The sequence below is a fragment of the Mesocricetus auratus genome, unplaced genomic scaffold (assembly GCF_017639785.1).
Source record: "Mesocricetus auratus isolate SY011 unplaced genomic scaffold, BCM_Maur_2.0 Super-Scaffold_100007, whole genome shotgun sequence".
In the NCBI taxonomy this organism is placed as follows: Eukaryota; Metazoa; Chordata; class Mammalia; order Rodentia; family Cricetidae; genus Mesocricetus; species Mesocricetus auratus.
This window is the reverse complement of record NW_024429191.1, coordinates 48,602,927-48,630,612: the sequence shown is the minus strand read 5'-3', so window position 1 is coordinate 48,630,612 and position 27,686 is coordinate 48,602,927. Positions and strand designations below refer to the sequence as shown.

At 47.8% G+C, this 27,686-nt stretch overlaps 2 protein-coding genes across 2 annotated transcripts; both read left to right on the top strand.

Annotated features, from left to right (window-relative positions):
• The first annotated feature begins 568 nt into the window (after positions 1–568).
• On the top strand, positions 569–2,598 carry Slc35g6 (solute carrier family 35 member G6). Its single transcript, XM_005088464.4, has 2 exons — positions 569–868; positions 1,314–2,598. The coding sequence occupies exons 1-2, from the start codon at positions 800–802 to the stop codon at positions 2,331–2,333; spliced, it is 1,089 nt and encodes a 362-aa protein (XP_005088521.1). The 5' UTR covers positions 569–799; the 3' UTR covers positions 2,334–2,598.
• Positions 2,599–3,765: 1,167 nt separating this feature from the next.
• Positions 3,766–25,307, top strand: Polr2a (RNA polymerase II subunit A). Its single transcript, XM_040748957.1, has 29 exons — positions 3,766–4,263; positions 10,987–11,119; positions 11,230–11,366; positions 11,459–11,632; positions 11,769–12,050; positions 12,302–12,463; positions 12,587–12,807; positions 13,026–13,158; positions 14,071–14,195; positions 14,308–14,518; positions 14,898–15,107; positions 15,192–15,360; positions 15,486–15,580; positions 15,712–15,915; positions 16,427–16,649; positions 16,796–16,979; positions 17,633–17,804; positions 17,904–18,009; positions 18,110–18,315; positions 19,717–19,941; positions 20,067–20,313; positions 20,949–21,049; positions 21,684–21,788; positions 21,875–22,057; positions 22,251–22,454; positions 22,964–23,150; positions 23,282–23,395; positions 23,502–23,651; positions 23,740–25,307. Exons 1-29 carry the CDS (start codon positions 4,171–4,173, stop codon positions 24,894–24,896), a joined length of 5,913 nt encoding a protein of 1,970 aa, XP_040604891.1. The 5' UTR covers positions 3,766–4,170; the 3' UTR covers positions 24,897–25,307.
• Positions 25,308–27,686: the final 2,379 nt, after the last annotated feature.

Here is a 27,686-nt window from a genome sequence, read left to right as displayed (position 1 = left end):
GTAATCACAGAGTGGGGACATGGAGGCATGTGGACCCCTGGGGTTCTCTGTCCAGCCAGTCTAATCTACTAGGCGAGTTTTGGCCAATGAAGACCCTGGTTTTTCTGTTTGTTTTTGTTTTTCGAGACAGGGTTTCTCTGTGTAACTTTGTAGACCAGTCTGGCCTCAGACTCACAGAGATCTGCCTGCCTCTGCCTCTAGAGTGCTGTGGTTAAAGGCATGAGTCACCACTGCCTGACAAAGACCCTGTTTTAAACAAAATTCTAAAGAGTCTAAAGAAAAATACCTAATCTTACCCTCTGGCTTTCATATTTGTATGGATATGAATACACACATATACAGAAACCAAAAGCCTTTATAAAATGAGGCAAAATATAAACCAAAAGCAATTTTGTTATATATATATAGAGATAGATAGATAGATAGATAGATAGATAGACAGAGAGAGAGAGAGAGAGAGAGAGAGAGAGAGAGAGAGGGAGGGAGGGAGGAAGAAAGGGAGAGAGAAAATGAGAATGAACTTGGAGTCATAGCAACAAAGATAGAAACAAGCCTGGAATGGTGGGATACACCTACAGTCAGCCTGGACAGCGTAGTGAATTCCAGAAAAGCCTTGCCGATAAACAGAGCCTGTCTCTTTCCCCCTCACCCTCAAAACTCACTCCAAACAAAAACAACAAAACTGGCCCCCAAAATAAACAACAACAACAAAACAGAGTTGGAATTCATGAGAAAATAGTCCCTCCCCCCTCAGGAAGGTTCCAGGGGAGAACCTTACCCCCACTCCAACCAAGTCACAATGGCTGGAGCTCTGAAGGGGATCAGGCAAGGGGACCCAGGAGGAGAGGAGGAAGTCCAAGAAGAGATGGTGAGTCCTGGGGCAAAGGAGAATAGAGGGGACACCATTCAGCGTCTGAATATTCCCCTTTCCCTCCTCCTGTAAACTTCCCAGTGGTCCTGGAGAGACAACTGAAATTCATAATGATGTACCCAGAAGTCCCTGGAGCCTGTGACATCATATGGATACATAGCATTTGAAGCTAACTCCCTTTCCTTAAATGGACAGAGTATCCCTGGGTCCTCTTTCTTCCTCCCAGGAACATGGTGCTCCCAGAGAGACTACTCACTCCCTGTTTCCTGCTTTAGGTACTCAAGACCCACACTGTACCACTATATCCATCTTCAGGCCCTTTCTAGCTCCTATGAGTTCCTCTACTATCCTGAAGGGTCCAAGACCCCAGCCTGGCACCACCCTACCCCACATAGCCCAGGCTGTGGCTGCCCTCATGTCCAAGCTCCTTTCTTTCTAACAGGATGCCAGTCATCGCTATTCCAACTTACCTGACTTCACCCAGCCATCGCCACCCTCCACTCCAGCCAGCCTCCCCTCGAACCATCACCATCGCTGCGGGCCCTCCGATGCCACCAAGGGCCTGTTTGTGGCCCTGCTAGGTGGAGGCCTGTCTGCTGGCTTCGTGGGCCCATTCTCCCGTATGGCGTACCAGACCTCCCACCTGCCTTCGCTGGAGCTGCTTATCTTTCGATGCCTCTTCCACCTCCCCATTGCCTTGCTGCTGAAATTCCGTGGTGATCCGCTGCTGGGGCCTCCTGATGTCCGGGTTCGGGCCTTCCTTCACGCCATGCTCAACGTCCTCAGCATTGGGTGTGCCTACAGCGCGGTCCAGGTGGTGCCTGCAGGCAATGCAGTCACCGTTCGCAAAGGTTCTTCCACCGTGTGCTCCGCCCTCCTCGCGCTCTGCCTCGAGAGCCAGGGTCTCAGTGGCTACGCCTGGTGTGGCCTGTTTGGCAGCACCCTTGGCCTAATCATCATCGTGGGACCTGGACTAGGGACATTGCAAGAGGGGACTACAGGTCTCTACACAGCCTTGGGCTACGTCCTGGCTTTCCTGGGAGGTCTGGCACTGTCGCTGGGGCTGCAGGTTTACCGCTCTCTACACTTCCCCTCCTGCCTACCAACAGTGGCCTTCCTATTTGGCCTGGTGGGACTAACTGTCTCTGTACCGGGCCTCTTTATGCTGCAGACACCTGTGGTACCCCGAGACCCTCTGAGCTGGAGCTGTGTGGTGGCAGTGGGGCTCCTTGCATTGGTTTCCTTTGTGTGTGTGAGCTACGCCGTCACGAAGGCCCACCCTGCCCTGGTATGTGCTGTCCTGCACTCTGAGGTGGTGGTAGCACTGATGTTGCAGTATTATGTGCTCTACGAGACCGTGGCACCTTCTGACATCATGGGAGCAGGGGTTGTGCTGGGCAGCATCGCCATCATCACTGCCCAGAACCTCAGCTGTGAGAAGGAAGGGCAAATGGAGGAGTGAAATCAAACTTGAGAGCCTGGGGAGGGTGGGACAGGGGTCAATAGGAGAGACTGGGATGAAAACCACGGAAGAACAACGAATGCCTCAGAATCACTGGTGTAGGCGGCCGGCGAGCTGGCTCGGCAGGTGAAGGCTAGTGCCACAGAGCCTGACAACCTAAGCTTGGTTGTCACGTTGCAGAGGAACTGAACTGACTTCTACAGATTATGCTTTCTACATGTCCCCCGTTGTATGCTCACTCACACAGAATAAAAATGTAAAAACAAACGGAGGTATGCCCTGGGACTTGATGGAGGGGGAAGGACCTGAAGCGAGTACAGGAAGCCGGGGCGTGGGATTCAGGCTGGGTCCAAGGGGTACGGGCATAATTAAGCAGTGAGGTCTCAGATCCAAGGGGCTGGAGACGTCTGGTAGTGGACCATGGTGAATAATCCCACCAACGGGAAAGAGCAGAGCGTCGGAGATGGAGGATACAGGCTATCAGGCAGCCAGCAACTGCACTGGGGGAGGGGAGTGTTCCTTTTCCCTTGGGCTCCCTGTCCGGGCGGTGACGTAACACTGACATCAAACATGGTGCCTTGTAGCTGGTGTCATCTTTGCTTTGGAGGGAGTGGAAACACGCTCTTATTGGAGACTTCCTTGAGACACTCAGCGGCCCCCTTATTTCTGAAAGGTGGAGGATTTCCCAAAAGTTTACATTCCTTGACCTCAAATTCCTCAGGACTTTCGTATTCTGCCCCACCACTAATCTGCTTTTCTCGGGTTGTCGCGGTCGCGTAATCTGCGGTTCTCGGGAAGCAGCCATCCTACTTCCAGAACAGGCCTCCAGCTTTCGGGCTGCGGGTCCAAGGCCAGCGCTCCGGGTAGCTCCGGGTTAGAGGACAGGAAGTACCCCGCCACCTTGGGAGGCCTCACGACAAATTCCAGTTGCTAGGACTCGCCATCTTGTTTTCCTTATGCATATTCAGTGGAAACCTGAATATTCATGACCGAGGGCCCGCCCGTCCCTCCCTCTCCGGAACACACTTCGCGGGATCCGACTGGCCCCGCCTTCGTCCCTGAAGCGTAGAACAAACCATTTTCCAGGTGTGTGGGGGGAGACATTACAGACATTACACTACAGCTGAAAATGAGCCTGTACGTCAAAGTCGATAAAGGTGGCCTAACTTTATCCTCGATTCTGCAAGCCGTAAAGCGAGTGCACGCGAAATCGGCGCGCGGGGGTTGGGGGGAGGCGGCAGGATCAGAAGAATTCTCCTCCTGTCACGTCAAAAGAACACCCAACCAGGGAGCCCGAGCCCGAGGGTCAACAACTCTGGCGCGCGCGCTCCGTGCAGGCCGGTGCGGGCGGCCCCGTAGCGCAAAGGAGGGCGGGAGAGGAAGGGGCGGGACACAAGGGCGAATCTATAAAAGGCGTCATTCAGCCAGGTCTCCCCTCAGAAGCGCCGAGAGCGCGGCCGGGACGGTTGGAGAAGAAGGTGGCTCCCGGAAGGGGGAGAGACAAACTGCCGTAACCTCTGCCGTTCAGGATCCCGGTTACTTATTTATTCGTTACCCCTTTTCTTCTTCCTCCCTCCCAAAACCTCCTCCTTTCCTCCCTTCTTTTGTTTCCTTTTTGGGAGCCGACAAGTCTCCGGAAAGGGAGATAAGGCTTTCTTTCTGCCCTTTTCGTTTCCCCGCCTCCTCCCCTCCCCCACCTTTCCCTCCTCCGGCCTCTTCCTCCCTGCTCCGGGAGATCTTTCCTGGCGGCCGCCCGGACGGGGTCTGAGCTCTTAGGCGGCGGTGGCGCAGGCTTTTTGTAGCGAGCTTTGCGCCTGCGCAGCGCGCCTGCCTCACCATGCACGGGGGTGGCCCCCCCTCCGGGGACAGCGCATGCCCGCTGCGCACCATCAAGCGAGTGCAGTTCGGAGTCCTGAGTCCGGATGAGCTGGTAAGCTGCTCGGCCCTTCTCTTTCCGATGCCTCTGGGAGGATGAACCAAAGACGCTGATTTCGTGCGGGGTCCAGCCTTCAGTGTCCGAAAATTAAGTTATGCCAGGATTTAAACAAGCTTAATGCTGTGTCTAAGATGACAGCTTTAGAATTGCCGCGGTTCAACGAGACAAGAGTCCGGGATCGGGTAGTTGGAAGTTTGGATAGGAAGTGAATTCTCAAGTTGTTTTTCTTCCTCTTTCCACAAATATTGATCACTCTAGTATGTGACAGTCCCCAGGCACTAGGAACACACAACTGAACAAATATAACAGGGAAATTCTGTAAAAAGTCACCGAAACTTGCCGGGCGGTGGTGGCGCACGCCTTTAATCCCAGCACTCGGGAGGCAGAGGCAGGTGGATCTCTGTGAGTTCGAGGCCAGCCTGGTCTACCAGCGAGTTCCAGGACAGGCTCCAAAACGATACAGAGAAATCCTGTTTCGAACCCCCCCCCCAAAAAAAAGTCACCGAAACTGAAGGGTGTCAGGGTTTGAGAGGCCTCTCGGAAGAGGTGACATTACCTGGGTAATGAAGAGTATCAGTCCTCTAAGCCATAGAGGCTGGGGGAAGGGCTTACTTTTAGGTAGAGAAAACAAGTGTTATGGAACCGAGGGTGAAATAAACTTGAATGTATCCTAGAGACTGAAAAGCCAGTGTTGGGGCGGGGTTAGGGGGTGAGGAGAGAGAGAAAAAGTATGCTGAAGAATTACGCTAAAGAGTCAGAATTTGTATTTCAGTAGAATGCCCCTGGGTGATTAGACCAGACGGTCATGTTTTTTTACACATACATGTACAGACATGGCTGTATGAAGAACTGACCTGAGGTGGATGAGGACAGACAGTGACTGGAGAGTCTGAGGGGATAGCTTTTGGTGCTCTTCACTGCTGAGCCATTTCTCCAGCCCCGTTTAGGGTTATTAATGCATAAAGAACACACAAAAGCCGGGCGGTGGTGGCACACGCCTTTAATCCCAGCACTCGGGAGGCAGAGGCAGGCGGATCTCTGTGAGTTCTAGGCTAGAGTTTGACCCTGTCTCAAAAAAAATTCTGCATTATTAAAAGTGTTAAGATTTGTGTGACTAGGCAGTTGGCAAGAGCAGAACAAGTGTTCATTCAGTAAATCAACGTCCTTTACTAAGGATTGGAGATTACCTCAGTGGTAGGGTCACTAAGGTTCAGCCTTCAGTCCTCAACTCAAAAAGGGAGGGGGGCTTCCTAATAACAGGTTAAAAGATTTTTCTAATAGCAAAACTAGTGAGAAAATGGACATATACGTTATTGATAGAAAAGTCTCTCTTTTTTGGGGGGGGGAGGCGTTTCCAGACAGGGCTTCTCTGTGGCTTTGGAGGCTGTCCTGGAACTCGCTCTTGTAGACCAGGCTGGTCTTGAACTCACAGAGATCCGCCTGCCTCTGCCTCCCGAGTGCTGGGATTAAAGGCGTGTGCCACCAACGCCCGGCTTGGCTTTTCATTTTTTGAGCTGGTTCTGTGTACCCATAGTTGGTCTTGAACTTGCTGTGCTGCTGAAGATGACTTTGAACTTCTGGTCTTCCTGCCTCTGTACCGAGCTAGTGCTGGGATTTCAGATATGTACCATCACACCTAGTTTACAGGGTGCTCAGGAGCACCCCCAGAGCAGGCACTCTCCCAACTGATCTCCAGCCCTTTTGCTGCCTGCCATTCTCTTTCTTACACTCCACTAGTCCATCTGCTAATCTGTTCTGCCTTCAAAATAAGAGCCAGAATCCAGGCTTTACTCTTACCTTTACTGTGGTACCTGCCACTGACCACTGCTCTCCAGTAGCCCTACGTCAGTCTTCTGTAGTTGCAGAACAAGCTAGAGAGGTCTTTTCATCATGTCCCTTCCCATTTTGGAATCCTTTCAGGAGGATCCAGATTCCTATCCTGAGATCCTGCCCCTGCCTGCCATTCCATCTTATTACCAGTCTCCTGGTAAATTAGAGAAAATTTTAAAAATATTTTTACATTTATTTATTTTATGTGTATAAATGTTTTGCCAGTGTTCATGAATGTTCACCTGGTGCCTGGGTGAGTCAGAAGAGGGCATTGGATCCCCTGGAACTGGAGCTACCGTGTGGGTGCTGGGAACCAAACCTGGTCTTCTGCCAGAGCAACAAGTGCTCTTAACCTCTCTGCTGTCTCTCTAGTCCCCTTTGCTCTTAACCTCTCTGCCGTCTCCAGTCCCCTTTGCTGACCTGCTTCTAACACTACAAGCTTATTATTGCTTCAGGGGCTATTTGATGATTGTCTCTGCTGCTTGGAATAACATTGTCCAGACCTCTTAAATGCTGTTCTTCATGACCATTTAAATGCATCCTTCATTCTGTAAGCCTTACCCTCTGTTTTATTTTAATAGCCTGTCAGTCTTAGAGGATTTTTTTTTTAACTTCTTGTTCACTATAGAATGCTGTTACCCAAGCCGGGCGTTGGTGGCACACACCTTTAATCCCAGCACTCGGGAGGCAGAGGCAGGCGGATCTCTGTGAGTTCGAGACCAGCCTGGTCTACAGAGGGAGTTCCAGGACAGCCTCCAAAGCCACAGAGAAACCCTGTCTCGAAAAACCAAAAAAAAAAAAAAAGAATGCTGTTACCCAGCATTTCCAGTAATCCCTGGTACAGACTGCCATGTAATCAAAATTATTTGGACAAATAAGTGAACAGTTGTACAGATATACATTTGAAAGGATTATTTTAGCATTTGAAAATGGCAATTGTCAGTCACCTAAATATTTACTAATGGGAACGCTTTTTGAATAACTTAGGTCCTTATAACAGAACAAGACTATCCTAATAGGGTTAATTCAGTGTTCCCAAACTACTGTCACATTTGAAGCACCATAGCAAAGTCATAGGGACGTAGGGAATTGTGCCCTCTGGAGAGAAGCATAGGTGCTCTGTGAACTATTAATTGCACATGGTTCAGTTTCAGCATTAGATGGCACTGGATCCCTCTGAGTGGCATATCTTTGTGAAGCTTAATTTCCTTGCTTTGGTTTGACTCTTTTTTATTTGTAGTTTTATTTGTGTATGTCAGCATATATATATATGTGTGTGTGTGTGTGTGTGTGTGTGTGTGTGTGTGTATACACTAGTGCAGGTGCTCACAGAGATCTGTCCCCTACATTCAAGCCCCCCCATTTTGTTTTCTGTGTGTGCACACATGTGTATGCTATGTTTATGTGGGGTTCCTGAAGAGGCCAGAAATTGTGTTGGATGCTCTGGAGCTGCTATTACAGGTGGTTGTGAGCCAGCAGTCATAGGTGCTGGAAATCCAACTCCAGTCATCTACAAAGAGCAATATGTGGGGTTTGGTTTTGTTTTTTGAGATAGGTTTTCTCAGTATAGCCCTGGCTGTCCTGAAATTAGGTTTGTAGACCAGGGTGGCCTTGAACTCAAAGATTCATCTGCCTCCTTAGTAGTTGCTAAGGACTAGCAGATTTGGAACAAGAAATAAGGGTGATGTTAGCTTATCTGATCCCAAGAATTGAGAAATTATACAGTAGAGTTGTGATATGTCAGAAATTTTGGTTATGTAGGGAAAAGCAAAACTGTTCTTTGTTATTTTATTAGACATTGTCTCCATGTAGGCCCAGACTGGCCTTGAGTTCTTATTCCTTCTGAGATTACAGGCACATGTCACAACACTGGCTTTATTTTAATGAACTAAAATATTCTCCAGTTTATGCTTTATGTATTTTTTTCAAGTGGCTACTAGTTGCTAAGACAGAATTAGTCTCTTTTGAGACTTGGTCTCACTATGTATTCATGGCTGATCTGGAACTCATTACATCCCAGGCTTGCCTCAAACTTGGGCTCTTTCATCCTCCTGGTCACTAGGATAACAAGTAATGAGCCATTATGCCTGACCTTTACCTCTTTTTAAAAGATACACCACTTAGGGCTGGAGAGATGGCTCGGATGGTAAAGAATTTGGGTTTCAATCCCTAATAGCCATGTAATCCCAACAGTAAGGAAATAGACAGGAGGATCTCAGGGACTTGCCGGCTAGTCAGTCTGTCACATTAGTGAGCTCCAGGTTCAGTGAGACAGTCTAGTTTTTGTTTTTGTTCTGGTTTTGTTTTTCCCAAGACAGACTTTCTTTGTGTAGCTTTGGAGCCTGACCTGGAACTCACTCTGTGTAGACCAGGCTGGCCTCCAACTCACAGAGATTCACCTGCCTCTGCCTCCCAAGTGCTGGGATTAAAGGTGTGCGCCACCGCTGTCTGAGAGAGCCTGTTTTTGAGGGAATTACATAGCTTTATTTTGGATAGGAAGGTCGGTAAATAAGGGGGTTCCTGTGTAATGTTCCTCAGTGTTGGTGTAGAAACTGAGTTATAGAGGGCTCTTTGAAATGTCAGAATGTCTGCTGCTCTAGGACTAGAGAGATGACTTGGTCCTTAAGAGCATGTATTGCTCTTGGAGAGGGCCTGAGTTAACCATATCAGTAACTCAAACTATCTGTAACTCTAGCCCCAAGGGGGTCTGACCTGAGGGCACCTGCACTCATGGACTCATACCCACACACAGACACACGTACTCATACCAAAACTTTGAAAGTGTGCTGCCTTGGGGCTAAAGAGATGGGTCAGCCATGAAGAACATAGGCTCCTGGACCTTGGTGTAACTCCCAGCACCACATGACCGCTTATGACACCTGAATTCCAGCTCTAGGGAGTCCAGTGCCCTCCTCTAGCCTCCTGGCACCAGGTCCACATACATACATGCAAGTACAACACTCAAGCACATAAAATACACCTAAAAAGCCTGCCAGACTTAGTAGAGTGATTGTAAGTTCAAGGCTGTCCTGGTCTAGACTACTAATTACTGGCCATTTGGGGCTACACAGTGAGGCTCGGGTGCCTCCAAGGATTATAGGCAAGTGAGCATAACTGTTATGTGAACAAATAGTTCTTTCTGGTACCTTCTTTAGTTCCAGGTCTTAGACAGTATAGTTTAGTATTAACAAACGGGTGTTGAGAGCTTGCCATTTATCTGGCAAGCACATAAATGTTCAACTTGCTTGAGGTCGTAGGCTATATAGGGAGTCCAAGGCCAGCCTATTCTATACTAGCTCCTGTCTTAAAAATGAATGAATAAGCCAGGCAGTGGTAGCTCATGCCTTTGATCCCAGCACTTGGGAGGCAGAGGCAGGCGGATCTCTGTGAGTTGGAGACCACCCTGGTCTACAAGAGCTAGTTCCAAGACAGCCTCCAAAGCCACAGAGAAACCCTGTCTAGAAAAACCAATACAAAACAAAAAAGAATGAATGATGTGGGTATGGTGGTGCATGCATTTAATCAATCCTAGCACTCTGGAGGCGGAGGCCGGTAGATCGCTGAGTTCAAGGGGAGCCAGGACGACTTAGTGAGGTCCTGTCTCAAAAAAAAGTGAATATCATTGATCTGCTACAAGTAAGGGCGAGTGGGATGAGCCTATGTTTAAGACTAGAGAATGCTGGGTTTCCCTTCTGCTGCCTGATTGAGTCTGAAAGCAATATAAAGTTTCTAGTACCTAAGAGATGAGAATTCATTCCTAGGAAGTCAGTGGTTAGGATTAGAGAACAAGTTTTGTCTATATTCAGAGTTAACACTCAATGAAGCTTTTATTAAATTGTTCGAGCTTTTGTACCTCTAGAAACTGGTGGAATAAAGCTTGACTAGTTTGAAAGGCAGGGTTTTCATTGTGAGAGGATACTCAAGATTGCCGTGACCACCATACCTACTTCCAACTAAGAATATGGCTTTGTGACAGAGTGCTTGCTTAGCATGCTTGAGGCCCTGAGTTTGACCCCAGGACTTCATCTGACTTCCCATACAATACATGGACAGAAAAAAGACTGTATCTTGAGCTCCCCTGGTTCTCTTCACTGCATTGGCCCCATTGAGTCCTGGCTCCACCTTTCTTGAGACTTAAGCCATTCATTTCTACTCTGCTGACCTGTACAATATCTGGTTGTCCTTGCTTACGATCAAATTTCCACCTGGACATGGAAGTGTTCAGGCAATTTGGCTCTTGGGAAGGAGGAGTAAGTGACAAACATAGGGGTTAAGTGACAGAGTTGGCCGGTATGTCTTGGGCCTGGACTCTCAGGCACATTGCAAGTACACAGAGGTTTTGCCAGGGTCTCAGATAATCATTGGCCTGATTTCATCTTGGCAGAATATTTTTGGTTTCAACACCCAATCAACCTCTTGAAGCAGCTTATATCTCTTTTTGTGTTAACTCCTGTGGATGTCGTAGTGACAGAATTTAACCCAGAGAGATAGCTGGGGTTCCAGGGCTAACTAGCAGCAGGTGAATTTGGCATGGTGGTACACAAGTAGCCTTAGCTTTTAGAAGAAAGGCAGAAGGATCTTGAGTTTGAGACTAGCATGAGCTCCATAGCAAGACTGTCCCAAAAGGAAACACTTAGAAGTAGGTATAAAGCCAAGACTCTTACTGTTAGGAACACATGCCACCTTTCATGTATACACACAGTGGCTGGAATATGCTTTTGGAATGTGGTACTCAGGGTTAGTATTGTAGAGTTTTTGCTGTGTGACATTCCCATTTCATATTGGGTTAAAGAAGTGGTGTAGGATTTTGTAGGCATTTATACAGAACTCTGTAGCCTTGCAAACTAGAACTCCTGCTTAGTGGGTGCTGGCTTTTCTTTTCTGCAGAAGCGGATGTCTGTGACAGAGGGTGGCATCAAGTACCCAGAGACGACTGAGGGAGGTCGCCCCAAGCTTGGGGGACTAATGGATCCAAGGCAGGGGGTTATTGAGCGGACTGGCCGCTGCCAAACATGTGCAGGTAAGTGCTGGGGAATCCCTGGTGGGACAGTTTCAGGTCCTCAAAGCCAGGAGTGAATGGCTACCTAAGCTTAGTCTCTTGAGGTCAGTGTCAAGTATGTGTTTCCACAGGTAACATGACTGAGTGTCCTGGCCATTTTGGTCACATCGAACTGGCCAAACCTGTGTTTCATGTGGGTTTCCTGGTGAAAACAATGAAGGTTTTACGCTGTGTCTGCTTCTTCTGCTCCAAATTGCTTGTGGATTCTGTGAGTAGGGCAGTGGTCCCTAGTCTGGGAGGGCAGTTGCTAGCTGGGGCAAGGGGGCAGCTCCAATTGACTCTGCTCTGTTCTTCCTGCAGAATAACCCAAAGATTAAGGACATCCTGGCCAAATCTAAGGGACAGCCCAAGAAACGGCTTACACATGTCTATGACCTTTGCAAGGGCAAAAACATCTGCGAAGGTGGAGAGGAGATGGATAACAAGTTTGGTGTGGAGCAGCCTGAGGGGGATGAGGATCTGACCAAAGAAAAGGTGACAGGGACTGCCTTAGACTGTGGGAAAGCGACTGTAGAGCATAGGTGAAATGGCATAGAACTGGGGAATACACTGGCTGGTGTGGCAGCAATGACCTCGTGCTGGGTTCCAATGGTTCTTCTCTCTTTGGAAGGGTCATGGTGGCTGTGGGCGTTACCAGCCCCGCATTCGGCGCTCTGGCCTGGAGCTGTATGCCGAGTGGAAACATGTTAATGAAGACTCTCAGGAGAAGAAGATCTTGCTGAGTCCAGAACGAGTCCATGAAATCTTCAAACGCATCTCAGACGAGGAATGTTTTGTTCTGGGCATGGAGCCTCGCTATGCCAGGCCTGAGTGGATGATTGTCACAGTGCTGCCTGTGCCTCCTCTCTCTGTGCGACCTGCTGTGGTGATGCAGGGTTCTGCCCGCAACCAGGTCAGCTGCCCTTAGGACAGCATTTTGTTTGAATGGCTAGGTATCTGGGGAAGGAGCATGTGATCGGAGGGTGGTTTCAAATACACCTGTGGTGGAAAAAGTATGACGGGCCAGGTGGACCAGTCTAACCTTTAAAGATACCCTTACATGGTCTCCCAGGGTAGTGTGAGATAGTTACACTGTATGCCTGGCACATGAGTGCTGAACATAGTTAGTGGCCTCACGGTGACGATGCTCATCTCTTGCTTCAGGACGATCTGACTCACAAGCTGGCTGATATCGTGAAGATCAACAATCAGCTACGGCGGAATGAGCAGAACGGTGCAGCTGCCCATGTCATCGCAGAGGACGTGAAACTCCTCCAGTTCCATGTGGCCACCATGGTGGACAATGAGCTTCCCGGCTTACCCCGCGTGCGTCTGCACACTTCCTGCCCTTATGGATTGGAGCCAGGGTGGGGGCCAGTATGAGGCAGCAGAACTTGAAGAGCACCCGGTGCTGACTACCTGGATGCCCCTTCCTGTGTTTTCTTATAGGCCATGCAGAAGTCTGGCCGTCCCCTCAAGTCCTTGAAGCAACGGTTGAAGGGCAAGGAAGGACGGGTTCGAGGGAATCTAATGGGCAAGCGAGTGGACTTCTCAGCCCGCACGGTCATCACTCCTGACCCTAACCTATCTATTGACCAAGTTGGTGTTCCCCGCTCCATTGCTGCCAACATGACCTTTGCAGAGATTGTCACCCCTTTCAACATTGACAGGTGTGGTTTTAGTCCATTAACATTGTCCACAGTGGCCAGGGTTGGAGGTAGGGCACGTGTTCTCAGAAGCATGCCTTCCTCACCTCAGAGACAGTTCAGAGTGAGGCGGGGAGATGCTGGGGTTTGTGTTTCACATCCACGTAAGGCTTTGGGATGAAGGTGGGAATGGGAGCTTTTTGGAAAATGTTTTGTTCATTTTATACTTCTTTCCTCCTTAGACTTCAGGAATTAGTACGCAGGGGAAACAGCCAGTATCCAGGAGCCAAGTACATCATTCGAGACAACGGTGATCGAATTGACTTGCGTTTCCATCCTAAACCCAGTGACCTACACCTGCAGACTGGCTATAAGGCATGTAACCACTGGAGCAGGAAGCCTCCTACAGAAGCGGACTGGCCTAGATTTAAGCTTGTTGAGCGGTTGCTTGTTTTAGGGAGGTGATAGTGGGAGTGCTGTGTCTTCCGTTTTGTTTTGTATTTTGCTTTTTCAAGACAGGGTTTCTCTGTGTAGTTATGGAGCCTCTCCCGGCACTCACTCTGTAGTCCAGGCTGGTCTCCAACTCACAGAGATCCGCCTGCCTCTGCTTCCTGAGTGCTGGGATTAAAGGTGTGACCAACACCCGGCTTTTGTTTTGTTTTTGAGATAGGTTTTCTTTCACCGTATACCCCAGGCTAACCTGGAACTCTCAAACTTCAATTTTTTTGTGTGTTTTGGATGGTTGCTTTGTTTTTGTTTGGTTGGTGTTTGTTTGTTTCTCTCTCCAGATAGGGTTTCTCTGTGTAGCCCTGTCTATCCTGGAGCTCTTTCTTTAGACCAGGCTGGCCTTGGACCCTGCCTCTGCCTCCCAATGCTGGGATTAAAGGCATGCACTACTACCACCTGGCAGTTTTTAGACTTTACATTCAATTCATGCTCCTTCTGGCTTGGACTCCTTAGTGCTGGTGTGTGCTCTATTGATCCTGGGTGCTTGTGTTTTAAAGGGCTCTGCTGGTGCAGTTGTGCTGCCAGAATGGGTTTATCAGCCATGTCAGCCTGTATACAGCAGGGGAGAGAGCTTCATGGATGTTGGTGGTCATGACATTTTATTATCCCTGATAACCTGATGTTGGATCAGAGCTGTGCAAAAGGGATGTTTGACACATTTTTTTAGTGAAGTAACACCACCCTGTCATCTCTTCAGTCTACAAGAGACTCTAGATCCACTGTCATTTCATTCTAGTGTGCCTCTTTCACTGAGCCCTTTTCTGTACCTCACCTCTCTAGGTGGAACGGCACATGTGTGATGGAGACATTGTTATCTTCAATCGTCAGCCAACTTTGCACAAAATGTCCATGATGGGGCATCGGGTCCGCATCCTCCCCTGGTCTACTTTCCGCTTGAATCTTAGGTCAGTTCTTGTACCTGAGGGAATCAGGCTGAGGTGGGAACACTCCAGACAATTCCATTAAACGTCACTGAAGACATACTCCCAACTCAGTTCTTTTTCTCTCTGTCTACAGTGTGACAACTCCATACAATGCAGACTTTGATGGGGATGAAATGAATTTGCATTTGCCACAGTCTCTGGAGACACGGGCAGAGATCCAAGAGTTGGCCATGGTGCCTCGCATGATCGTCACCCCTCAGAGCAATCGACCTGTCATGGGTATTGTGCAAGACACACTCACGGCAGTACGCAAATTCACTAAGAGAGATGTCTTCCTGGAGCGGGTATGTGATGTGATCCAGATGGAAACTGGTTTTTGGGCAAAAGGGTCTTAGCGTATGAAAGACCAGGGCAGAAGAACAACAGTGTTTTCTTTCATGTATTGTCTATAAAATAAAGATGAGGGGAAGTGTGTCCTTGTTAAATTTTTATATTATTGTTTGCCTTTACTTATTTTATAATTATTGAAGGAAAAATAAATACTGTTACTATAATTTTTTCTTTTAAACTAAAAATTCAGAAGACACTTTTAAACTCATTTTGCTTCCAAAATCTGGCTTTTCTTGTTGGGCAGGGCAGCCTTCCAAATATTCCTGAGATAATGAAACTTAGTCTGACTTTCTGCTTTCCTTTTTCTTTCTTTTCTTGGTGTTTACTTCACAGGGTGAAGTGATGAACCTTTTAATGTTCCTTTCCACGTGGGATGGGAAGGTTCCACAGCCAGCTATCCTCAAGCCCAGGCCCCTGTGGACAGGCAAGCAGATCTTCTCCCTCATCATACCTGGTCACATCAATTGTATCCGTACCCACAGCACCCACCCTGATGATGAAGACAGTGGCCCTTACAAGCACATCTCACCTGGAGACACCAAAGTAAGGCCTGGCTTCTGAGTATATAGTTAAAAGGTTTGGACTTGGGAATGCAAACAAAAATTTTGAGTGAGTGCTTGTCCACAGGTGGTGGTGGAGAATGGTGAGCTTATCATGGGCATCCTTTGTAAGAAGTCCCTGGGCACCTCAGCAGGCTCTCTGGTTCACATCTCCTACCTAGAGATGGGTCACGACATCACTCGCCTCTTCTACTCCAATATTCAGACTGTCATTAACAACTGGCTCCTCATTGAGGGCAAGTATAGCAAGTGCTTCCAAATCATATACAAAACTTTTTCTCACTTACTGTTTACCCTTTTTTTGTTTCCACTCTCCTCCCAAAAATGATTGATTGCTGCTAATGCTTTCCTTTCTCCCTAGGTCATACCATTGGCATTGGGGACTCCATTGCTGATTCCAAGACTTACCAAGACATCCAGAACACTATTAAGAAGGCTAAACAAGATGTAATAGAGGTGAGAAGGAAGGCTGGGCAGAGAAGAGCTTCTTAGGGACTTTAACCTTAACATCCACAAAAGCAAGAAGGATGTAAGAGTTTAGAGAGAAAGGGAATAGAGAATCATGTGTCAATGAAAACTGTCTCCAGGTCATTGAGAAGGCCCATAACAATGAGCTGGAACCCACCCCAGGAAACACGTTGCGTCAGACATTTGAGAATCAAGTGAATCGCATTCTCAATGATGCTCGAGACAAAACGGGCTCCTCTGCACAGAAGTCCCTGTCTGAATACAACAACTTCAAGTCCATGGTGGTATCTGGAGCTAAAGGGTCCAAGATCAACATCTCCCAGGTAAGAATTTAGTTTTCCAGACATGAGCCTATACCAGAGCCTGGAGGGAGAGGAAAACTGTATGTTTTGGGGTAGGGAAAGACGGAAAAATAGTAGGGATTCCCCACTACTACTGCCATTACCACACTACCACTGCATTGTTGGACCTTGAAACAAGATCCACTCAGATACGAAAGGTCCTTTCTTTTTAATTACATATTCTTGCTGTGTAGCCCATGCTGAGCTTGGACTTAGTAACTTCCTGCCTCTTTTCCTCTTTTTTTTTTTTTTGGTTTTTCGAGACAGGGTTTCTCTGTATTCTTTTGGAGGCTGACCTGGAACTCACTCTAGACCATGCTGGCCTCGAACTCACAAGAGATCCCCTGCCTCTGCCTCCCGAGTGCTGGGATTTAAGGCGTGCGCCACCAACGCCTGGCCTTCCTGCCTCTTCTTAAGTGCTAGGATTATAGCATACATTCTTATTCTTAAGGCAAGAGGAATTTATATACACTTTGTTTTTTCTATTTTCCAGGTCATTGCTGTTGTCGGGCAACAAAACGTGGAGGGCAAACGGATCCCATTTGGATTTAAGCATCGAACGCTTCCTCACTTTATCAAGGATGATTATGGTCCTGAGAGTCGAGGCTTCGTAGAGAACTCATACTTAGCTGGTCTCACACCCACTGAGTTCTTCTTCCATGCCATGGGAGGACGAGAGGGCCTCATTGACACAGCTGTTAAGACTGCTGAGACTGGTGAGGCCTTTTTAGAGTGCATGTGGAGATGGGAGGGGGGGATTATCAGGCTACAGGTTTCTGTTCCCCAAGGTGAATTTTGGCCTCTCTATCTTTGAGCTTTGTCTCCCTGTTGCCTCAGGTCTTTTCTTGATTTCCTTCCACAGGGTATATTCAGAGAAGGCTGATAAAATCCATGGAGTCAGTGATGGTGAAATATGATGCAACTGTGCGGAACTCCATCAACCAGGTGGTACAGCTGCGCTATGGAGAGGACGGCCTAGCAGGCGAGAGCGTGGAGTTCCAGAATCTGGCTACACTTAAACCCTCGAACAAAGCTTTTGAAAAGAAGTAAGAGGGTGGGCGAGGAGATGATTCCCACCTCTGGGCCCTACTGTCTGAGTTAAAGCACTTCCCTAATCTTGTAGTGGTTGTTACTTTTAGTACCAACATTTCTCCATCATTTGAAATAGTTGCTGTATAGGAAGAGAGTGAATACAGAAGCAGATTTGAGATCTGCCCCTATTTTGTCCCTAGTGATAGTACAAAGCAGCACAAAGAAACAGTACAAGCTTAGGACCCATTAGGTGGCCTGGGGCCTGGACCTTATACAAGATCCTTGCCTCTAAAGCCCTGTTCCTAGTGGTCTGTGCACATTTGAAAACCTCCCACTAAGACAGACTGTGGTAGTGCACACCTTTAATCCCAACACTCAGGAGGCAGAGTTAGGCAGATCTCTTTGAGTTTGAGGCCAGCCTGATCTACAGAGTGAGTTCCAGGACAGCCTCCAAAATAATACAGAGAGACCCTCTCTCAAAAAACCAAAAAAAAAAAAAAAAAAAAATCGAGAGCAAGCTCCAAGACAGGCTCCAAAGCTACAGAGAAATCCTGTCTCAAAACAAACAAACAGATTAAAAAAGAAAAGAAAACATTATACTGTACCTTATGGGGGTGAGAACACAGAGCCCAGATGTCTTCTAATTCCATCGGCGTGTCACCTCCAGGTTCCGCTTTGATTATACCAATGAGAGGGCCCTGCGGCGCACTCTGCAGGAGGACCTGGTGAAGGACGTGTTGAGCAATGCACACATACAAAACGAGCTGGAGCGTGAGTTTGAGCGGATGCGAGAGGACAGGGAAGTGCTCAGGGTCATCTTCCCAACTGGTGACAGCAAGGTACGTGTAAATGGGTAGTGCTAGACTAGTGAGGTCCTACTGTTGGACAGGGACAGTTGTCCTGATTGACAGTCCTCCCTTCAATCCCTCCTCCCTCAGGTGGTCCTCCCCTGTAACCTTCTTCGTATGATCTGGAATGCTCAGAAAATCTTCCACATCAACCCTCGCCTTCCTTCTGACCTGCACCCCATCAAAGTGGTAGAGGGTAAGTAGTGCCTGCTTTGATGTCTGTCTGCAAGATAGTCTGGAGGGTTAGAGTCTAACGTAGCCTTGTCTGACTATCTTTTTGTCTCCTTGGGCCCCAGGAGTCAAGGAATTGAGCAAGAAGTTGGTCATTGTGAATGGGGATGACCCACTAAGTCGGCAGGCCCAGGAGAATGCCACATTGCTCTTCAACATCCACCTAAGATCCACACTCTGCTCTCGGCGCATGGCTGAAGAGTTTCGGCTAAGTGGAGAGGCCTTTGACTGGCTGCTTGGGGAGATAGAGTCCAAGTTCAACCAAGCCATTGTGAGTGTTAATGCTTCTCTTTAGTCTTGAATTTTATTCTTTTGTTTATCAGCTTCTCTGGTTCCTAGCAATAGCCCATTTCTCTCCTCATTGCTTGATATCTTTGCAAGGCTGCTGTGCATAGCTGTGACATGGCCAGTCCCATGCGGAAGAAACTGAAGTTCATATGAAGTGATCAAGCAGTGCTTATTCAGGAAATAAGTGTCATGACTAGGATATGAAATTGGACAGTCTTTTATTTTCCTAAAACGTCTACTATGTGGGAATTCTAATTCGGGTAAATTAGGAAATACAAGAAATTAGTAGAAAAGAGATTACAGGCACTGGAAAAGGTTTTCATGGATTTTGAGGATTTTACAGAATAATGGAAGGATGGAAAAGCATTATAATGGAACTAGAGAGAGATGGCTCAGCAGTTAAAAGCACTTGCCCTTGAGAGGGGGCCCACGTTCAATTTCCAACATGTGGAATGATGGCTCACAACTGTCTAACTCTGGTTCTAGGAGAGCCAATAACACCTGTCTTTCATAGGCACCAGGCCAAAAAAAAAATAGTGGTGCACAGACATACATGTACGCAAAATATCCATACACATTTAAAAAATAATAGCTTGGTATGGTGGCACATGCCTTTAGTCCCAGCACTTTGGAGGCAGAGACAGACAAATCTCTTGCATCTGAGGCTGGCCTGGTCTACAGAACAAGTTCTAGGACAGCCAGGGCTACACAGAGAAACCCTGTCTCATAATGATAATGATAATAATGGAAGCTGGAGAGATGACTCAGTGGTTTAGATCACTTGTTTTTCTTTATAGGATGTGGGTTCAATTTCTTCTCCACACTTACTTGGTAGCCCAAAACAGTCTGAAACTCCATTTGCAGGATCCATTGCCCTCTTCCAACCCAGCTATGGGTACCAACCACAAAAGTGCACGTCAATACAAGCAGGCCAAGATTTATGCACATTAAATAAATCTTTAAATATTTTTAGTTGATAAAAGTTAAAAAATAGCCAATATTATTTTACAGGTTAATTAAAAGTGCATTAGAGGGCCTGGAAATATGACTCCGTGGTTAAGAACACTGGCTGTTTTTTGGGAGGGGGAGGGGTGTTTGGTGTTTTTGTTGCTGTTGTTTTGGGGAGGGGTTTGAGACACAGGTGAACAGCCAGGCTGAGCATTGGTGGCACATGCCTTTAATCCCAGCACTCGGGAGGCAGAGGCAGGTGGATCTCTGAGTTCGAGGCCAGCCTGGTCTACAGAGTGAGTTCCAGGACAGCCTCCAAAACAATACAGAGAAACCCTGTCTCGAAAAAAAAAACAAAAAAAAAAACATATAGACTCGTTGTGACTGCATGCCACTGCTTGCAAGACAGGCTTTGTTGATGCCAGCTTTTCCATAGGCCCATCCTGGAGAGATGGTGGGAGCTCTGGCTGCACAGTCTCTTGGAGAACCTGCCACTCAGATGACTCTGAACACTTTCCACTATGCTGGTGTGTCTGCCAAGAATGTGACACTGGGTGTACCTCGACTTAAGGAGCTCATCAATATTTCCAAGAAGCCAAAGACTCCTTCACTCACTGTCTTCCTATTAGGCCAGTCTGCTCGAGATGCCGAGCGGGCTAAGGTAGGAATTGGGATGGTGGACTGCCTCAACAGAAGAGGTTGAGTCAAAAAGTACTAAGGTTTGTGGATTTCACTAGGCCTTTTGAGCTACACTAGGGTCTTGTCATGAGTCACTCTCTCTTCTAGGACATTCTTTGCCGTTTGGAACATACAACATTGAGAAAGGTGACTGCCAACACAGCCATCTATTATGACCCCAACCCCCAGAGCACAGTGGTGGCAGAGGATCAGGAATGGGTGAATGTGTACTATGAGATGCCTGACTTTGATGTGGCCCGAATATCTCCTTGGCTGCTGCGTGTAGAGCTAGACCGGAAGCACATGACTGACCGGAAGCTCACCATGGAGCAGATTGCTGAAAAAATCAATGCAGGTAGGGCTGGGCAGACAGCCCACATGGATGTCCTACTTGGTTTCTGCTTTCATGGTCACTTCACTTGAATCCCAAGAGTCACCTACGTAGCTGTAAACACCTCTGCTTTCCAACAGGGCTTTTTTGGGGGGGGGGGGTCTTTAAATCCTGCAGGTCCTCTCTTTCCCTTCCCAATGTGTTTTGGGTTTGGTTTGGGTTATGCATATGCATGTGTGTGCAATGTATATGCATTTGTGAGGGTCACACTTGCACATCCGGAGGGCAAGGTTTGACATTGGGTGTGTCCTTCTTTATTATGCTCCCCCATATATGCACACATACATACACACACACCTGGTACCCACTGTTACTGTTTTGACTGGGCTGGATGACCAAGGAGGTCCTAGGATCTACACACACACACTCTGCAGTTGACCTTTACATGGCTACTGGGACTCCAAATTCAGGTCCTAATACTTGACAAACAAGTGCTTTTACCCATAAGCCATCTCTCCAACACCCTTCGCTATGAGAAGGAAGTATCCATGAGGAGGAATAAGCCAAGACCCTTTGAGAGAAAAACTGCACATTAAATGAAACTAGGAAACAGTCAGTTAAATATGGTTTTTCTCATGGTGCATTACTGTTCCTACCAGGTTTTGGTGATGATTTGAATTGCATCTTCAATGATGATAATGCAGAGAAGTTGGTCCTTCGTATTCGAATTATGAACAGTGATGAAAACAAGATGCAAGAGGTAAATGGGGACCCAGGGGGCGGAAAGTCATAAACTAGAAAAATCATTGAATTTTATTTAGTGGCCAGAAATATTAAGATGTGAGCAGCAGCCGGGCGTTGGTGGCACACGCCTTTAATCCCAGCACTCGGGAGGCAGAGGCAGGTGCATCTCTGTGAGTTTGAGGCCAGCCTGGTCTACAGAGGGAGTTCCAGGACAGCCTCCAAAACAATACAGAGGAACCCTGTCTTGAAAAAACCAAAAAAAATAAAAAAAAAAAAATTAAAATCATTTGTCAAGCCGGTTGGCGGTGGCACACACCCTTACTTCCAGCACTCAGAAGGCAGAGGGAGACCGATACTATAAAAAGGCCCCAGCATCCATTCCCACAACCCCCCTGGTGTGGTTCACAATCATCAGTAACTTCTGTTCCCAGGGGATCTGGTGCCTTCTAAGCTCCAGAGGTACCAGGTAAGTATATTGTACATAAGACATACAGGCAAACAAGACACTCTAAACATAAAGTAAATATATAAATTTTCTTGAAAGTTATTTTAAAAAGCTAAGAGTCTTCTTGGCAGTTTGTGGTTTGGGGAGGGAGCAGGGAAGAGACCAAAGGTGCTGGCTAGGGATGCTGACCTCACTCTGGCTGCAGGAGGAAGAGGTGGTGGACAAGATGGATGATGATGTTTTCCTGCGGTGCATTGAGTCCAACATGCTGACAGATATGACCCTGCAGGGCATCGAGCAGATTAGCAAGGTCAGTATTCAACCCCCATCCCCCACCCAACTGCCCTCCCACTTGTACTCCACCTGACCTGACTGGAGCTCACATTGTCTCTCCAGGTATACATGCACTTACCTCAGACTGACAACAAAAAGAAGATCATCATCACAGAGGACGGAGAGTTCAAGGCCCTGCAAGAGTGGATCTTGGAGACTGATGGTGTGAGCTTGATGCGGGTGCTTAGCGAGAAGGATGTGGACCCTGTACGCACCACGTCCAATGATATTGTGGAGATCTTTACGGTGAGCCCACACAACGCAATGTCCACAAGTCTCTCTCGAGGCCCTGCACTCATGATTTCCATGCTTAGGCTTCCTGTCTGAGTCCATTCTGAGTTTATGATGGCCTGATCCCTGTTAACCTCCTGACAATCTGGGGAGTGACAGGGTCAGAGAGCCATCTTGGTACTGACTCTATCCTTCACCTCTATGGCAGGTACTGGGCATTGAGGCTGTGCGGAAGGCCCTGGAGCGGGAACTGTACCATGTCATCTCCTTTGATGGTTCCTATGTCAATTATCGGCATTTGGCTCTCTTGTGTGACACCATGACTTGTCGCGGCCACTTGATGGCCATCACTCGTCACGGAGTCAACCGCCAGGACACTGGACCACTCATGAAATGCTCCTTTGAAGAAACGGTAATGGCACCCTTACCAAGGAGGTGAACATCCACAACCTCACCATGGATACCCACGCACGCACACTCACTCACTTTCAGAGACAGGACTTCACTGTTTAACCCTTCCTATCCTTAAACTCTCAGGAATCCTCCTACCTCAACCTTCTGAGGAAAAACCAGCATGAGTCACCATGCCAACCTGCTGATGACAAACTTTTATCATAATTATTTGTATATATGTGAGGCAGGATCTTACTATATGACCCTGACTGGAGCTCACTGTATGGACCAGGCTGGCTTAGAACTCAGAAAAATCCTTCTGCCTCTGCTTCCCTCCCAAGTGCTAGGATTAAATATGTGAGCCACCATGCCCAGCTTATTAGTAAAGGCAGTTTCTGAGTAGGTTGAGAGAAGGGAGCTTGTGTGGAGGGAGTGGGAGCAGTGGTCATTGGCATTGCCCTTCCTTGGCGATTGAACCACGATGGGTGCTGTGTGTCAAGGGGCTGATGTATTTCTTCTGGTGTTCAGGTGGACGTGCTTATGGAAGCAGCTGCCCACGGGGAGAGTGACCCCATGAAGGGAGTCTCTGAGAATATCATGCTGGGCCAGCTTGCTCCAGCGGGCACTGGCTGTTTTGACCTCCTCCTTGATGCTGAGAAGTGCAAATATGGCATGGAGATTCCCACCAATATCCCTGGCCTGGGGGCTGCTGGACGTGAGTCTAAGGGCTTCAGCTGTGTGGAACTGGCTGGGTTTATGGAAGAGGGGTGAGGATAGGCATGCAAAGGAGGGTACCATTAGTCCCTGAGTGCTCTTCCTCATGAATTACTCTGGGTTTCTTTGCAGCTACTGGGATGTTCTTTGGCTCTGCACCCAGTCCAATGGGAGGAATATCTCCTGCAATGACACCCTGGAACCAGGGTGCAACCCCAGCCTATGGTGCCTGGTCTCCAAGTGTTGGTGAGTAGCCTAGTCCAGGAAGAGAACTGTTGGACCTCAGAGGCTGTGGGGGCTGGGAAAGGGATGCTGTTGAGCTACAACTGATCCTACCCGTTCTCCTTCTTAGGGAGTGGGATGACTCCAGGAGCAGCTGGCTTCTCGCCCAGTGCTGCATCTGATGCCAGTGGCTTCAGCCCAGGTTACTCTCCTGCCTGGTCTCCCACACCAGGCTCTCCAGGCTCCCCTGGACCCTCGAGCCCATACATCCCCTCACCAGGTGAGTTGCTATGCTCATTTCCTCTTCACTCCATCCTTCTATGCCAGGCTTTCCGCTACTTATCTCCCTTTTGTCTTTTCCCCTACAGGTGGTGCTATGTCTCCCAGCTACTCACCAACTTCACCTGCGTATGAGCCACGCTCCCCCGGGGGCTATACACCCCAGAGCCCTTCATACTCTCCTACTTCACCTTCCTACTCCCCAACCTCGCCATCTTATTCCCCAACTAGTCCCAACTATAGCCCTACATCACCTAGCTACTCTCCAACCTCTCCATCCTACTCCCCAACCTCTCCTAGCTACTCACCAACCTCTCCATCCTACTCCCCAACTTCTCCCAGCTACTCCCCAACATCTCCTAGCTACTCACCAACATCACCTAGCTACTCCCCAACTTCTCCCAGCTACTCCCCAACATCACCTAGCTACTCACCAACATCTCCCAGCTACTCCCCAACTTCACCAAGTTATTCTCCCACCTCCCCCAGTTACTCACCGACATCTCCAAGCTATTCTCCTACATCTCCAAGCTACTCGCCAACTTCTCCAAGTTATTCTCCCACCAGCCCTAACTATTCTCCAACTAGTCCCAATTATACGCCAACATCACCCAGCTACAGCCCAACATCACCTAGTTACTCACCTACTAGTCCAAACTACACACCAACCAGCCCTAACTATAGCCCAACCTCTCCAAGTTATTCCCCAACTTCACCCAGTTACTCCCCGACCTCGCCAAGCTACTCCCCCTCCAGCCCACGCTACACACCACAGTCTCCCACCTACACCCCCAGCTCTCCAAGCTACAGCCCCAGCTCTCCAAGCTACAGCCCCACTTCACCCAAGTATACCCCAACTAGTCCTTCCTACAGTCCCAGCTCACCAGAGTATACCCCAACCTCTCCCAAATACTCACCTACAAGCCCTAAATATTCACCTACATCTCCCAAGTATTCTCCTACCAGCCCCACTTACTCACCTACCACCCCAAAATACTCGCCAACCTCTCCTACATACTCACCAACCTCTCCAGTCTACACCCCAACCTCCCCCAAGTACTCGCCCACCAGCCCCACCTACTCCCCCACCTCCCCCAAGTACTCGCCCACCAGCCCCACCTACTCCCCCACCTCCCCCAAGGGCTCCACTTACTCTCCTACTTCCCCTGGCTACTCTCCCACTAGCCCCACCTACAGCCTCACCAGCCCAGCCATCAGCCCGGACGACAGTGATGAGGAGAACTGAGGGCGAGCAGGGCGCAGCAGCAGCAGGTTAGGGTCGGACAGCCTCAGTGGCCTGTGCAGTCACTTCCCTTGGGCTGTGACCCTGGCCTGGACCCCTTGTACATAACTCCTTGTGACAGAACCCTCCGGAGGTTCTAGATCCCATTTTTGATGGGGCTTTTTTGTCTTGCCCTACACTCATGCTTTCTGTCTTGGGACTCACAGCTGCAGGACTTTGTTACCTGTTCCGTGCCTGACTCCACAGTGAAGGTCTTTGCTTGCCTGTGACTTGATTGGGATTCAAGGCATTTTAACTTCTGAAGGCTAGTTCCTGCTTTGGGTCATACAAATGATCTGGAAGAACAAAGCTTAAGCTGCCTTTTGTCTGTTATTTTTTTGAAATTTAAATAAAGTTTACTCATTTTGACCAAAAGTTTATACGTGTACTGCTTATTTGGGACTTAGAGAGGCAAGAATTTCCAAGACCCTCCAGCCTGCTTGGAAAAGCAAGAAAAGGCTGATGAGCAAAAACAATCTAAATTACACCATCAGGGCATGCTTTCTTTGTTTTCTTTCAAGATGGTTTCTTGTGTAGCCCTCCGTGTTCTGGAACTTGACCTGTAGACCACCATGGCCTTCTTAACTAGAGATCCCTAGGCCTCTGCCTCCCAGGTGCTTGGATTAAAAGGTGTGTGCCGCCACTGCCCGATAAATTGTGCGCTTATGGTTTTTGTTTTCAAGACAGTGTTTCTGTAACTCACTCTGCAGAACAGTCTGGCCTCTTAACGCACAGAGATCCGCCTGCCTCTGCCTCCCAAGTGCTGGGATTAAAGGTGTGCATCACCACCACCTGACTTTTTTCTTGTCTTACTGTTCTAGCTAAAACTTGTACTGTATTGACTGAATATGAAGAGAGTGGACAACCTTGTCTTGTTCCTGATTTCAGTGGGATTGCTTTGAGTTTCTCTCCATTTTAGTTTCATGTTGGCTGTCGGGTTACTGTATATTGCCTTTATTATGTTTAACTATGTTCCTGTTATCCCTGTTCTCTCCAAGACCTTTATCATAAAGCGGTGTTGAATTTTGTTAAAGGTTTTTTTTCAGCATCTGATGAGATGATCATGTGGTTTTGTATTCTTTCAGTATGTTTATATGTTGAATTACACTGACGATTTTTGTATGTTGAACCATCCCTGCATCTCTGGGATGAATCCTTCCTGGTCATGGTGGATGATTTTTCTGAAGTATTCTTGGATTCAGTTTGTCAGCATTTTATTGAGTATTTTTGCATCTATGTTCATGAGGAAGATTGGTCTGTAATTCTCTTTCTTAGTTGTGTCTTTGTGTGGTTTGGGTATCAGGGTAATTGTATCCTCATAAAAAGTTTGGCAATGTTCCTTCTGTTTCTATTGTGTGGAATATTTTTTAAATTTTTTATTATATATTTAAATTAGAAACAAGCTTGCTTCACATGTCAGTCCCAGCTCCCTCTCCCTCCCCTCCACGCCTGCTCCCCCAAGCCCCCCAGTCCCTGACCTTTTTTTTTTTTTTTTTTTTTTTTTTTTGGTTTATCGAGACAGGGTTTCTCTGTATTGTTTTGGAGGCTGTCCTGGAACTCGATGTGTAGACCAGGCTGGCCTCAAATTCACAGAGATCTACCTGCCTCTGCCTCCCAAGTGCTGGGATTGATTAAAGGCGTAGGCGTGCACCACCAACGCCCGGCCCTGACTTTTTTTTAAGGATTTATTTTTGCCAGCCTGGTCTACAAGAGTTAGTTCCAGGACAGCCTCCAAAGCAACAGAGAAACCCTGTCTTGAAAAACCAAAAAAAAAAAAAAAAGATTTAGTTTTATGTCCAGATGGTGGTACAAACCTTTAATCCAAAAACTCAGAAGTCAGAGGCAGGTGGATCTCTGTGACTTTGAGACCAGCCTGTTCTGTTGTAATTTTAAAAAGCATCACTTTTAAGAGAATGATACCACTACTTGGTAGGTGGAGAATTTTAGTTTTTTGAGGGGGCAGGGTGTTTTGAGACAGGGTTTCTGTCCAGGCTGTCCTGGAACTCACTCTGTAGACTATGCTGGCCTCGAACTCACAGAGATCCGCCTGTCTCTGCCTCCCGAGTGCTGGGATTATAAGCATGCGCAACCACCAGCTGGTTTTTGGTTTTTTGTTTTAGGGGAAAATGGGCAGGGGGAGAAGGGCCTCTGGGGACAGGAGTGGCAGAAAAGAAAAGAGAGGTGGGTGGGGTCATGGAGCAGAGAAAGAAACAACAGAGACAGATGGAGGTGGGCAGAGCCTGCAGCTGAGGAACCTGTCAGAACCCCAAGGGCTGGCAGTGCTGATGCGAGAACACTAACATGGTCCTCAGAGTGAATTCAGGGCCATTGACCTTTGATAGCTGCTGGGAGAGACAGTTGTCTTTAATGATGGATTCATGGCCCACCCAAGACAGATGACTACTCCAGGGCAGGCTCTATTCCCAAGAACAAATTAGAATCTTGATGGGGGCAGGAGGAGAGAAAAAAACAAAGTTGTGTGAGTAGGTAGGTAAAGATGAAGAGGATGGAGTTGGAGGGTCAATACTATCAAAATACATTATTGTGTGAATTCTCAAATAATTAAAGAATTATTTTTTTTAAATAGAAAAATTTTACAAAGGTAAGTCTGGTGGTAGCGGCGCACGCCTTTAATCCCAGCACTCAGGAGGCAGAGGTAGGCAGATCTCTGAGTTCGAGGCCAGCCTGGTCTACAGAGTGAGTTCCAGGACAGCCAGAGCTATTAAACAGAGAAATCCTATCTTGAAAAAGCAA